The sequence below is a fragment of the Patagioenas fasciata genome, chromosome 3, assembly GCF_037038585.1.
Source record: "Patagioenas fasciata isolate bPatFas1 chromosome 3, bPatFas1.hap1, whole genome shotgun sequence".
Taxonomy (NCBI): Eukaryota; Metazoa; Chordata; class Aves; order Columbiformes; family Columbidae; genus Patagioenas; species Patagioenas fasciata.
The window spans coordinates 11,393,495-11,407,438 of NC_092522.1; the positions used below are offsets into that span (position 1 = coordinate 11,393,495).

Below are 13,944 nucleotides of genomic sequence, written 5' to 3' on the forward strand. Positions count from 1 at the left end.
AGCAGAATGCTTAGTTCATATTTAACTAATAATTATCAGATGTATTGTAAGTAAGAAGCTAAACAATTATAACTAACATCATCAATTATTTCTTACTACAGATGTATGTCAAAATTTTCAAAAATTGTAATGCATATGTAATAATTACGTGACTATAAGCAATGCAAGAGCATCCAGTCTTGGGAGCACTTATGAAGGATGTTCCCCAGTGCCGGTAAAATAAAGAATGCTGCTTAACAGTATAACTGACTGTGCTGTTAAGTTTATTTCTTCATTTCAATAGCTTGAGATGTGATTCTAGACCTCTAAGTTACAGCATTCCTGCTCATCTCAGGTATTTATTGTGACATTGCAGCACTGCCAATGCAGGCTGACTTGCCAGTTTTTGAAACTAAGATGGAGTTCTCATATGCACCATTACAACATGAGCTTAAATTTTGTAATAAGCCATTGTGCAAGAGCTGGAAAGCACAACTACTGTAAAGAGCAGTAACAACAAAGTTAACAGCATAGACAGTTTAATTCTTGTTATGTTTCAGACTCTACAACTGACAATGGGCTGAGCTCAGCTCTTGGTTCACCAAAATGCCTCAGGCTGTTTGCAGAGGACGGATAATCATCAGAATGTGGTCTGTGGAATAAGAAGGAGTAAGACAAATCTCTGAATAAAACCTGCCTTCTCTGTTTAACTTACCCTAGTAGTTACTCCTATCTCACCTGTGTGACCAGCACAGGGACTCCTGCAGATGGGTGATTTCCAGGCATTAATGCCATGAGTACTTTCTGTTTACTCCTGCCAAAAACCTGATAAAACTACTTCTGCCTTAGGCTGCAGTCCTGTGTGTACCATCTAAACACATTAAAACAACTGCTGTTTTATTCCCCAAGAAGCACAGGTTCTAAATATTCCCAAGCCATCACTGTCCTCCCATCATGGGGTAATCACAACACTGTCCATAGGCTATATTAAGCCTCCTGTGGGACCTGATTATTTCTGCCCTGCCTTTCAACAGTGTCCAGTCTGAGAGAGCATAAGACAAACCAGAACAGTGTCTGAACACAGTATAACAACAACAGCAATGGTATCAGTGCACTCTGGCTCTCAGAAAACACTCATTCTTTAAATCTCAGCACTGTTGGCAAGAGTACCAAAATGGAGCAGCATACCCCCTGCCCATGCTGAGAAGAATCAGACACAGACTGAGCTGCTTCAACTCACAATCCCAGCAGACTGTAAACAGAGGCAATTCATTTGAGAATGGAGATCCAGAAGCCATAAGGGGCATCTCCTTTTTACCTGCAGAAGTCAGGTCCAAAAGGCACAGACAGAGAGAAATATGATCTGGCCAACACTCAAACCTAAAGGGAGTTATCCAGAGTGCACGTGGGTGTTGGCAGAACTAGGTGACTGCAGGGATGTACAGATGCTGTACCCATTAGCCCACCAGGTACTGTGGCAGCACAGGAAGAGCAGCACACACTGAAAACCTGCTCCAGAAGCAGTGTGAGGCCCAGTCATTGCTGGCAGGGCTCGTGCAGCTACACTAGAGTGCCCAGCTGCAGCACAGTGGCTGCTTCGTAGGCTTTTAGCTCAGCTCACATATGCAAGGAAAGCATTGAGATCTTCCTTGGCTGCTTATTTCCAGTGTAGCCCACAGCACATTGAAGACCAACCTCAAATTTCAGAGTGTCTGCGATCTACATTTTCAGCAAGACTCTCACGCATACATTCTGCACAGCCCTACACTGCGTCTCTCAGAGATATCTGTGTTAGCTGGTCCCTACATTTATTGGTGCAGCATATTTCTCTCCGCTAGCACAGTAAATATCGTATACTTCAAGAAACATCAGAGAAAACAGGCAAGGTTTACCAACACCAACATACCTCCTCAAGGGGAATATCGTGGTCACCCATCTGGACTTTGTTATCTGTCCTCTGAGCCACAAAGACATGTTTGATGCTTGCAGAGTTCTTCACAGCCTCATCCACAGTTGTCTTCAACTCTATGATTCGGCCTCCCCTGACTCCCTGGTTGTAGGTGATAACTGCTTTGCATCCAGCTAAAAAGAGAAAAAATTAGCAGACATACCAGCCTGTTTTCCACGCTAGTATGTGCACCCTGCTTTCATTACTTTGGGGGATGATGTATGGTAAAATGTGTGTGACAAATACTCAGAACTTGTGGGAAACAAAAACAGTATTACTGAGGAAAACACCTCAAAAGCTGAGACCCACAGAGATTAGGGGTAGCAAGAAACTCCATAGGTTATCTAGTTCATCTTCTCCACCCCAAGGCAGGGTCTGCTCCAGCAGAGGAGAGGAGGGGTGGGTACTGATCTCTTCTCTCTGCTGATCAATTATATGACTCGAGGGAATGGCAAGAAGATGTGCCAGGGGGAGGCTTAGGTTCAATTTTAGGAAAAGGCTCTTCACTCAGAGGGTGGTGGTGCACTGGAACAGGTTCCCCAGGGAGGTAGTAATAACCCCAAGTCTGACAATATTCAAGAAGTGTTTGGACAACACCCTCAGACACATGGTGTGAACTGTGGAGCTGTCCTATGCAGGGACAGGAGTTGGACTCAATGATCCATGTGGGTCCCTTCCAACTGAGGACATTCTATGATTCTAAAATTCTAAACCATTTCTGACAGCTGTCAGTCAAATCTTCCTAAAACACTCCAGGGGTAGCTATTCTACCCCTTCCCACTCATTCCACTCCAATGCCTATCATGAACACATGGAAGTCTTTCCCAATGTCTAGCCTAAGTTATCACTCACTGCAATTTAAATGCCTAAATTCCTGTCTAGCAAAGCCAACATGCAAAACAGTTGCATCCCAGTTACCTGTGTTATAGGGAATATGGCTGCTCCAGACTAACAGCTTATGCACCAAAACCAGTGCAAGACTTCCCAAAACTTTAGTACACAAACACCTTCTTTACCCTTTCTCATCCTCTCTCTGGGGCTGCATAGAATTGTCCATTGCAAACTGAAGTGAACAGCACCAAACTCAGCAGCCTCTCAGAGGCGCTACCCTGCTCTGAGATACCTGCAGCCTTCTGAAACTCACATGTACTTTGAGAGGAAAGCTCCTGGAAGCCACAGCACAGAGCAGCACCCTGGTAGAGCACTTAAAACTGTACGGACACTACGTTTATTATACAGGGTGTTTCAAAAAGATGGACACAATTTGAAATCACTATATCTCTGCAATGACAAACTGCCCATGAATGACACACTGACTCAATGCTGGATAGGTCACATGGAACCCCAAGACTTGGCACTACACTCTTGGCCCCCAAGATCTCCAGATATTAAACCCTGAGACTTTTTCTTATGGGAATATGTCAAAGACCATATTTTTGTGCCACCATTAGTGACTAATCTGGATGACCTCAAAAAAAGAATCATGGCAGTGGTGACCTCAGTGGAAGAAGACAATTTGAGAAGCATTTGGGATGAATTCAACTATTGTCTTGATGTTGCCTGTACAGGAGATTGAGGGAACACAGAGCATTTATAAAAAGTTTACTAAAACTAAGTAACTCATTAAACCATTTGTAAATTTTTATGTAATTGTATCATGTTGCCATCATGAAATATACAGCTTTGAAATTGGTTACATCTTTTTGAAACACCCCGTGGAGCTGTGGCTGCATAGAAACAGCTCTTTAGCCCATCACCTCCACACAAGTGGCCAAAAGTGAGGGATAATCAAACTGTGTACTTGCTCTCCATAGGTTAACTCTACTCAACCAGAAAAAAAGCATTAAAATTGCTGTAAGACTTATATCCTCCACAGAGCCATAAAGAAACTGATGTGACTGCTAGGACATGAGCCACTTGCTAGTTTGTTCTTCTGCTGGTATTTTAACATTACTTTTTACCTAACCACACTACCAGTACTTTGGGCTAAGAACAGCTCTCTTTGTACTAACAGCTAACAGAGCAGGGGCAGACTGCAAACACTTCCAGTGCTATATACATAAATTACAGTATCACAATCAAGTGTGCAGAATTACCTCTGTGCAGGAGTCTCAAAGAAACACTGTGATTATACTGTGAAAGAACAAATCAGGCCCCATTCCTAAGCTCTGTTTTTCCCTCCAGCTTCACTCTTGTCTGGAAGTAAGCCAGCACAGACTGAATGTTAAGCAAATTATGAAGTATTGTATGGCCAGAGGATACTGCATCTGCCCCTAAGGGAAAAGCTCTTCACAGTATGTTGCAAAGGAGAATGAATTATCCCGCCAGCTGAGAATGAACCTTTTCTCTTTCTGCCAAGAAAACACAAAATTTGGATGCATCTTAGAGCACTGTCCAGAGAGGTCTGTTCCCCAGTGTGCATCTACTTACAGTCCAGGATCCTGCCAGCTAAGGACTCTGCGCTGAATCCAGCGAAGACGACGGTGTGAACAGCACCAATCCTGGCACAAGCCAGCATGGCTGCCACAGACAAGGGAGACACAGACATATAGATGGCCACCTTGTCCCCTTTCTGTATCCCATATTTCTTCAGGGTGTTGGCAAGACGGCAAGTCAGATCCAGAAGTTCCCTGCAGGACAGAAGGAATGTTGTCATGCAAACACAGAACCTGTTTTATGCAGGGAAGTAAAAAATGATAAACCTGAATGGAACAAGGCATCATGATCACCTCTGGACCTCATCATCTCAGCAGCACAGGGCATGCAAGGTTTTTCATCTTAAAGAAGGGTGGCCTGGGGTGTGGTGAAAGACAGACTGCTCCTGCCATTGGGGAGAGAAGAAAAGGGGAACAGAGATCCACACTTGCTGCAGAAGGACAAGTGAGTGAGAGCCAGATCTGCTAGGCTCCGGCATGGGTAGAGCAGCCAGCAAGCCAGTGGCTGTCCTGCTGCCTCCAGAAGTCGATGTCTGTTTTAGCTATCCTTGATGCCTTTTGTACCTACAAGGCTCAGTCAGAAGCTACTGGGAACATGTGTCGACAAACACAAAATGAACTGGAAGCATTGTTCAAAGACTCTCAGCAGTGTTCATGTTGGGGAACTGCTGGAAGCGCTTCACAACTAGCAGCTCTTCCTTAAATCATAAGGATAAAGAAAGTGTTTTCATGCATAAGAAAGAAAAGGAGAAGTCCCGAGACACTTGTGTGAGTGGTAGATTTTACAAGGTGCTCATCAAAGCTGGACCACCCACAGCCTGAATTCTTCCATTGTCCCTTCAACCTGCCATGCCACAGAGCACAATGGCCTCGGAGATACTGCTCTGAGTAAAACCAAAGACGCTCTCACACAGAGAAACTCAGGAACACCAACAACAGGAACAAAGGCTCTTTTCACAGGGCTGCTGCAATGTGCTGACTTCATAGCAGAAACATTCCTCTAAGGAACAAAAAAGCAGTTTGTGGGCAAGGATTTGCAGGTACACTTATTCTGATGCCTGCATGGGGGATAACACAATTGCAGGCACGTCCGAGACCAAGATGCTGCCATGAACTGAAGAGCTCTGTGTGCCTGCAGTGGAAGGCTTTGAGAAAGAAACAGATAACTGTGCCAGGTGAGGAGTGGTCTCATGCCAAGCTGACCCTCATTGGCAAAACATTCAATACCTCTTCCCAAGTGCTTCATGACCATGCATATTCCTGCTATCTATATAAGTGGAATCTGCTAGATGTATTATTTTGCTTGCTTTTACTATGTTCATGAACTGAGAGTCTCCGTGCTAAAACAAATTGCCACCCAGTGTTTGTTTTTCTGCCTTGTCCTAAAAGGTCACATTCTCTGCTCCAGAATTAATCTAATGCTGCATTAGAGAAAAATCTCCATGTGGATAAATATTAAAGAACCAAAACAAAACTGAGCTGCTCAGCTGCATAGCACAGGAAGTGAAACAGGCCCCAGACAGGCAGTTGTGAGAAAACAAAATAAAAACCACTTATCTGTGATGGAAAATATCCAAGTGCTTTCAGAGCTGCAGCCTCTTTATCCTGAACAGAAATGCAAAGAGCTCTGGCCAGGGTGTCCTTCCTGAGCAACTCTGTGGTTCACTTGCTTATTCAGCACTTGTGACCACAATGGCAGAAGCTGTCATTTGTTTTTTCACAATTAACCACAGTTTAACATTTACTTAGTGAGAGTGTGTGAGCAAGTTGATAAGACAATAAAGACCAAGTCTTTACCCCCAATCTATTAACTTTGCCTTCTCTTTTGTGCTCTGAAAGGCTGAGATAAGAAGGCCTTGGAGGTCCCTTCATGGTGCAGCACATGGGGGAACAGACACTAAGGCAAAAGGGAAGGTAAAGCAACAAAAAAATACACAAATCCCTGAGCATCAAGCATATCTTCTGGCTCCTGTAACAGCAACTCTGGCTTCTCCTTCAGTTCAAGAAAGGAAGTTAGCAGAAATGCCACTGGGAATTCTTCCCTTGACTACCTCAGTCCTTTACACACATTTTGCTATTTAACAGACAGGCAACTGGTACATGCCAGCAGGTCACACATTTCCAGTACTTAAGCTAGACACATCTCAGGGTAGAATGAGCACCCTGCAGAGTTGCTGCTGTGCAGAACTGGGTAGGACAGGCCTAACTGGAATGAGAAGGAGCAAACCAGGGCCATTACTCTCCCTACCTGCTACTGCTGCCAAGCTTGGCATTGTGATTCCTCCATTACACAAGGTTAAAAGAGCCAAGAGCAATTCTGGCCTCAGGCCCAGCACTGCCCTACTCTTGTCACAGAGACAATTCTATCATGTGCTGGTGGGCTGTGCACAGGGAAGGATTTGCCTCCCATCCACACCCAGGATGTGTGTTGGGAAGAAGGCACATCTACCAAAACCACACCAGAGACTGAGCAGAGCTAGATGCTGACACCCTGGAGCTGGTGAGGCAGTGTATAAGAAGGCATCTTCACTGAGCTTCCGCCTGCACTGAAACAAGGAGAAAGTTCAGAGTAGGGGAACAAAGCTGGTGAAGGGTCTGGAGTGCAAGCCTTATGAGGGGCAGCTGAGGGAACTGGGGGTGTTCAGCCTGGAGAAAATGAGTCTGAGGGGAGACCTTATCACTGTCTACAACTACCTGAAAGGAGGTTGTGCCATGGAGGGGGCTGGTCTCTTCTCCTGAGTAGCAAGCTATAGGATGAGAGGAAATGGCCTCAGGTTGTGCCAGGGGAGGTTTAGATTGGATATTGGGAAAAACTTCACAGAAAGGGTTGTCAGGCATTGGAACAGGCTGCCTAGGGAAGTGGTTGAGTCACCATCCTTGGAGGTGTTTAAAAGACATGCAGATGAAGTTCTTAGGGACATGGTTTAGTGCCAGTGTTAGGTTAATGGTTGGACTAGAAAATCTTGAGCGTCTCCTCTAACCAAAATGATTCTATGATTCCAAGGGGTACAGAAGAAGGGTAGAGGAAGCAGAAGGTTGGAGTGAAAATCCTACCCTGCAAGGGCTCAGCTGTTGCCAGTGAGGGACAGATGGTGGCCAAAGGCTTGAGGCAGATATGCGCTGCTTCTGAAGATCACAAGAAGAGGAAGAAAGGCAAAATCCCAAGTGATGATCACAGCATTGCCTGCACTCCAAAGGATTTCAAAACAGCCATCCAAGCAGGCAGAGCAGAGCAGGGCACTGTGCTCAGAAGAGGCAGGCAGGACAACCACCGGAGACGGATAAAGCCACGGGGTACACAGAGGGTCCGGGGGGCCTGACTCCCTGTGCACAAGCTGGGCAGACAACAGGAGGATCTCAGCAGAGCCACTGCAGAAGGAAACATGCCGCAGTGAAAGGAAGTGTCCAGTCCCTCTGGACAGAGAGAGCTGAGAAACTGCAAAGTCAGCTCATGGTGCAACAGCCTGCAATACCTCTGCACAAGGAGGCGGTAAGAGCTGAAGACAAATAAGAGAGCAAACCAGGCAGCAATACATCACTCGAGTGGGTCAAGTATCAGGGTGAAGCTGAGAAACAGGGAAGCAGCAACCAGTAGGACTCAGGAGGTAAGGCCACCTGCACAAAAGAAAGAACAGTATATATAGTATGTGCTTTTAAAATAAAGCAATCCAGGGAAATGGTAGGTGCATCAATGAACATGGGCAGGGAAGGTGAAAAATTATGACACATGGAGGAGATTCTGGACTTGCTTTCAGAAAATGTTATCTTTCAACTAAAAATGCAGACAAGTCCATCTGTTGGCTTGTTGAAGGCACAGGTGTAATGTGGCTAACAAGGGTGTCCAACCACATGTCCTCTGCACATTCCCACCTACCTAGGACCCTAAGAAAAGCTACCTAGGACCCTCATTTCTGGTCCCTCAGCTTCAGCTTTCCTTTCCCTACATTGTATTTTGCATTTCAAACATTCCTTTTGCCTGTAACATTCTCTGCACTGGAGTGAGCTTCTTTGTAAATTAAAACACTTCTGCTGAGACCCAGCCTGCAACCCTTTACAAAAACAGGTCAGCCAACACGTACTGCTGCCCACTTCTTCACACAGGTGTATTTGCAAGGAGGGGCGAACAGAACAGGTGACTAAAACTGACGAACTAAGTATTCCATCCCATCCACATCATACACCCTATAGAAGTGGGAGATCACGAGGGTCTAGCTCTCTTCGATCATGGCCGGCATCTGAAGAGGACCCTGCCTGTCATGCCTGCAATCCTGGGCCTAGTTCCAGACCCTGCATCCCTGAATCCCGTTCCAGTTTACTACGTAGTCCAGCCCAGGACTTCCGTGTGCCTGCCCTGCAGCCACCAGAGCAATGCTGTGCTACCCCAGGAAATTCAAGATTGGTCTTATGTATTTTGTATTATTTTCTCTATTTATTAGTAGCATTAGTAAAGTATTTTTAACTTTTCCAATTTGTAAGTCTCTCTTCCTTTTCCTCCTATTCCCTTTCCTTAGTGGGGAAGGAGGGGGGTTAACAGAGAGCATCTGCCATGGTTTATTGTCACCCTGCAGTAAACGGTGACAATGATGTAAAAGTCATTTTTGCAGGCAGGCCTGTCTCCTAAATGAGGGCACGTAGCAGGGAGAAGAGAAAAATGCTTGAATCCTATGATCAATAGCAGCAAATACAAGTCAGCATCACTCAGAGCAACCTCAAGGTTACTCTAAACTGCACTGAAAATGGCGAAGAGGAACACAGGAAACTTCAAATCCTCTCCAGCCAGGACTCGGTATCATACTATTGACCATCAATACAAGATGGCTGCACAAGACTTTTGCTGCTGTGCTTGAAACTGAAAGCTGCTCACAGAAATTTTCCCATGAACACTTCTAATGAGCAAAAAGAAAACTGGCAGGTGAGAAAATAAACCAAGAAGAAAAACCAAGCCTTTCTCTTCTAAATGCTCCCACTCAGAGAGGAAGAATCTACAGGTAGGCCTGATTAATGCCCTAACTAGAAGATGATGCCAGATCTCAATCTGAAATTTTCAGTAGCTGTCACTAACTTACATTCACTGTAATATGGTTATTATACAGGTGTCTAAGATCAGGGAGCCAAGGGAAGAATATTATTGCTCGGTGGGAACACGCCTCCGTTTTTTAGGAGCTATCTTATCATGACACCACAACCTACCCACAGTGCTGCATCTGCATGTCCTATATGCTGGAATACCTTGGAAGAAAGCAGAGTTTCACAGAGGCCCTATTTCAGAGCAGCAGCTATTCTCCCCAACACATTGCCAGGCATTGTAAAGCATCACGAGAAGGTGCCATACCTGTACGTGACATGCACTGCAGTGCCAGGCTCATCTCTCTCCCAAATCAAAGCCACTCGGTTTGGAGACTTTTCAACATGTCGGTCTAAGCAATTCACTGAAAGAAAGAAGTTTAAACAAACCTGATCATATGCAAGGTGCTCTGTAAACTTAGCTTGGTCAAGCATAATAGCAAGGTAGCATAAGATGAAACATCACTTGTTAGTGAGCTAGTCACACGTTCATTTATAATGCTGGGAAGTTGTCCTGTACAGTGGTAGCATTTGTAGCAATGGTAAAGCTGCCCTTTGCCATATCTCTATTATGTAAATACTACCAATAGCATACTTAATTGGTCAAGATGTCTTAGGGATGGTAACCCTGTGAGTGGCCTCAGCTGATTCAGCTCAGCTTACTTCCACTGGCTAAGCTTAAACCAGCCCAAATCTCTCCCTTGCTCTCAGCAGCACAAAGACAGGACACTGTTTTGATGTTTTTGCTCCCCAGAGCAGCATTTTACTGCATAAATCTGACAGACTGTCTTCCCCAGCCTGCATTTTTAGCACTGCATAATTTGAATTTTCTAATTAAAGCACACGCAAAACATTTTTATTCCAGGGTATAATGGAAGAGCTGAATCCCAGCTAACTGAAAGCATCTAAAACTTTAAGACCTAGGGTAAACTCACAGCATAGAGACATCTACACACGGTGAACGTGTCTCAAGGTGTGTGCTAGGCCTCCTAAAAACTGAAGGTATAAAATTACCTTCTGAAGGTGGATCTCTCCCCTTAAGAGCTAGAGGTAGGGAAAACCTGAACAACTATGTGAGATGCTCAAATGGACTTAAGGACAGCATCCACTAGAGAAAGTTACAGAGAATCTAACCAAGAAACCTGCTTGCACGTTCAGCAGCAACTTGCCTGATTGTTAGAGATTAACCTTGCAAGTATTAATTCCAAGCCTAAACTACGCTTATTTATTTCACTATAATCTTCCAAATGCAGTTATTTTATTTCAAAAGACAACTATTAAAACCAATCAGGCACACTCCTGTGTAACCGAGAGAAAACCCTTAACGAAAATGCTGAGTTTCAGATCATACTTCCTGGAAAGGTTAATACTGGTGGGGACAGATCTCACTTTTCCAGATAAATTAAGAGCAACAAAAGCTGCCTATTTGCTGTCACAATTTGTGAAGTTTAAGTAAACTGCAGTCCAGGTGTCAGCACTGGCTGTTCTGTGTTCACAGCTGATTTACACCACCACAAATAGGCTGGGAATGTGCCCCTGAAGGTGCAGAGAGAGAAATGTCTCAGAATTTGGCATATTTCATTACCAGAACAACTGTCAATCTCAAAAATACAAAAAGGTGCCTTTTAGCTGTTTGAAGTCTGCAATTTTTTAATGTAAATTCCTGCAACAATACTATAAAAATAAAAGTAGATTAAGCCATTTCTTAGGTCATCCTAATACAATACAGGATGACAAAACCTCTGATGGGGAATGCTTCAAGCAGTTATACACCAGTTTCCTCTGCCATCCATCCATCTGTAACTGGATCTGCTGCAGCTTGGTCCCCTGCCACCCTTAGCAGCTCCCACCTCCAAGCTCATTGCAGCAAACACCCTCGCGTAATGCACCACACTGCAGAAAATCACATTAACGAGGATTCATTGCCCAAGCAGCACTTCTCACTTGTGAGCAGCCGTAATAGCCTTCAGGGGGAATTTCTGCTGCACCAACCTCCAGCTGAGCCAAGTGAGTGCTTTAGCTTTTTGCTCAGTAAGAACTGGTAGGTGAATCAGGGCCAAATGCTATTACTTCCTTCCTGATCTCAGGCTTACAGCAGTGTTTTGCCCATTTTACAAAATACAATGTAGTGACCTTCCCCTTACTGCTAGACCTTAATGGTTTCTCCATAAGTATTCTTGCCACCTCAACAACACTTGGAAATGATTCATTTCAGCAAGACATTCTCCTGTGAGCCTGGTGCTTTGGAAGTGCAGTAGTTTGTCAGGTTATTTTCCTGGATAGGAGTTACAGTGCAATAAACCCAGAAGCACTGAAGCTCACAGTTCCCCCAAATCCTGCCTCGTCTCCCCAAGCAAAAAGCAGCAGATGATTCAGTTGCCTGTGGTCCAGCTGTGTTGGGAGATGGGCACTCAGGATACTCTGGATCAGGGACCTGAACTGCTGCCATGTTTCTGCAACTGGCATTCAAGTCAAGAGATGAAGGGACAAAACCAGAGCCTCCTAGCAGAAAATCAGTCACTCAGTTGTGGCTGAGTACCATCTTCATTGTGCTTTAAAAGAAGAAAAGTGGCAACAGTAAAACTGTTTAATTCTGTGCATCTATGTTTCAGTGGCGTATGATGATTTTTTTACCTATGCAAAGAAAACTTAGTGGCATTTAGTGCCTGCAGAAGAAGCAGACACAAGACATGATCGAAAAGCAGGCCCAGACATCTGAAGCATGTGGTATCCAAAAGAAGGTGATGATCCTGCCCTACAGAGGAACGACATGGATCCCTGAAAGTCCTGGTGCTCAGCCAGTATCTTCCTTTCAATAGGAACCAATGAAAACAGAAATCTGGCTAAAATCCCTCTGACTGCTTGGTGCTGGAAGCAGGGCTATACTCACATCTCCATCAAACTGGCATCCACTGCTGGGAATCATCTCCTGGGAGAAGATGATCCCCTGTGCTCTTTGGAAAACCTGAGGAGGGTTTGCTCTTTTGCTGTGAAAAAGGTGGACGGAGATGGTACAGTTTGTGCACTACTGAACTGCAGTCTGGTGCTTCAAGCACTCTCCCAGGAACAGGAAATGAAGTTAAGAAACCTACATCCCTGTTAAAAGACTTCACCACCGAGCTGTACTCTAGACAGGGCTGGGGCTTACTCCCACTGAATGAAGCAGGACCACAGCACAGAAGAGCCTTCAAGGCACATATGGCCAGGAAGAAACTCAGAGGTAGTTAGGACCATCACGGCAAATTTTTCTCTTCCTTCATACAAGTAATAAAGTTGGAAGAAAAGACCCAGTTCTTTGTCTAAGAGAGAAAAGTGGCTGCAGCTTCCCCTGTAAAAGATTTGGATTCACACTGTTCCCCACCTTTGGTTCATCTGTTTGTGCAGAGCCCACCACGGGACCAAGCAGCACCCTGCAGCCAGCCACTGGGGATGAGGGCTGTATGGCCGAGGTCACAGAATGTCCTGAGTTGGAAGGGACCCACAAGGATCATCAAGTCCAACTCCTGCCCCTGCACAGGACCACCCCAAGATTCACACCATGTGTCTGAGAGCATTTTCCAAACACTTCTTAAATATTGTCAGGCTTGGGGCCATGACTACCACCATGGAGAGCTTATTCCAGTGCTCCACCACCTTCTGGATGAAGAACCTTTTCCTGAAATCGAACCTGAAGCTCCCTTAGCACATCTTCCTGCCATTCCCTCGGGCCCCTAGGGGAGGTCGAGGCATCCCTGCCAGCACGGTGTTGGGGATGCCACATCCCAGCCCTTCTGCAGGCTTCCAGCTGCGTTCTCCCCGTCTGGACCTGAGGACGACGTTGGGTCTGTGGTAGCGTTTCTACAGAAGCGACGGATAGCCAATGGGGAAACAGCGCCAGCGTAAAAAGCTCAGCCAGGGTTATCCCCGGCTTCGGATTTCCCCCCACTTCCCAGCATCTCGCAACACCTCTGGCACATTTTCTCCCAGCGCTTCCCAACAAAAATCCTCGTTTTTTTCAACCAAAGAAGACCGCTGGCAAAAAACCCTACTCCAGTGGGGGCCGGCCCGGCGGTGCTCTCCGCTTCTGCCCGCAGGCTGGCCGGGAGGGTCCCCACTGGAGTAGTTTTTTTTTTTTTGTCAGCAGTCTTCTTTGGTTGAAAAAAACGTCGCGGGGGATGAGCGGGCCCGGGGACTCCTTACCCGAGACGTTGAGGCGGCCGCCGAGGAACCAGCGGGCGGCGCCGGCGACCGGGCCGGCCTGGCAGGCCGTGTGGAAGGGGTTGTCCCAGCGCAGCACCCCGTGGGCCACCTCCGCCCAGAAATTAGCCGGGTCGCGGGCCGCCCGCTCCTGCCACACCCTGTACCCCCCGGGCGGCAGCACGGCGGAGCACCCCCCGTGGCTGTAGCAGCGCCGCGGAAGCGGACGGCTGAGGGTGACGAGCACCCGCGCTCGGCCCGCCGTCAGCGCCATGGGACACGGCCCTCCAGCACCCCCAGGGCCGCGCCGTGCCCCGCACCGCCCTCGGCCACGGAACGAGC

The 13,944-nt window shown here is 46.2% G+C and overlaps 1 protein-coding gene across 3 annotated transcripts in view; it reads right to left on the bottom strand.

Annotated features, from left to right (window-relative positions):
- The window catches only part of ACSS1 (acyl-CoA synthetase short chain family member 1), a 31,204-nt gene extending 17,260 nt beyond the window's left edge, over nt 1-13,944 (bottom strand). For 2 of the 3 annotated variants that reach the window (XM_071805788.1, XM_071805789.1), the window contains exons 1-4: nt 13,606-13,944; nt 9,695-9,791; nt 4,358-4,557; nt 1,886-2,061 (exon numbers count right to left, since the gene is read on the bottom strand). In XM_071805788.1, the coding sequence (XP_071661889.1) occupies nt 1,886-2,061; nt 4,358-4,557; nt 9,695-9,791; nt 13,606-13,876 (744 nt within the window). In that variant the 5' untranslated portion in view covers nt 13,877-13,944. The remainder of the gene's footprint in view (nt 1-1,885; nt 2,062-4,357; nt 4,558-9,694; nt 9,792-13,605) is intronic. The other variant, XM_065835697.2, reaches the window with a different exon arrangement.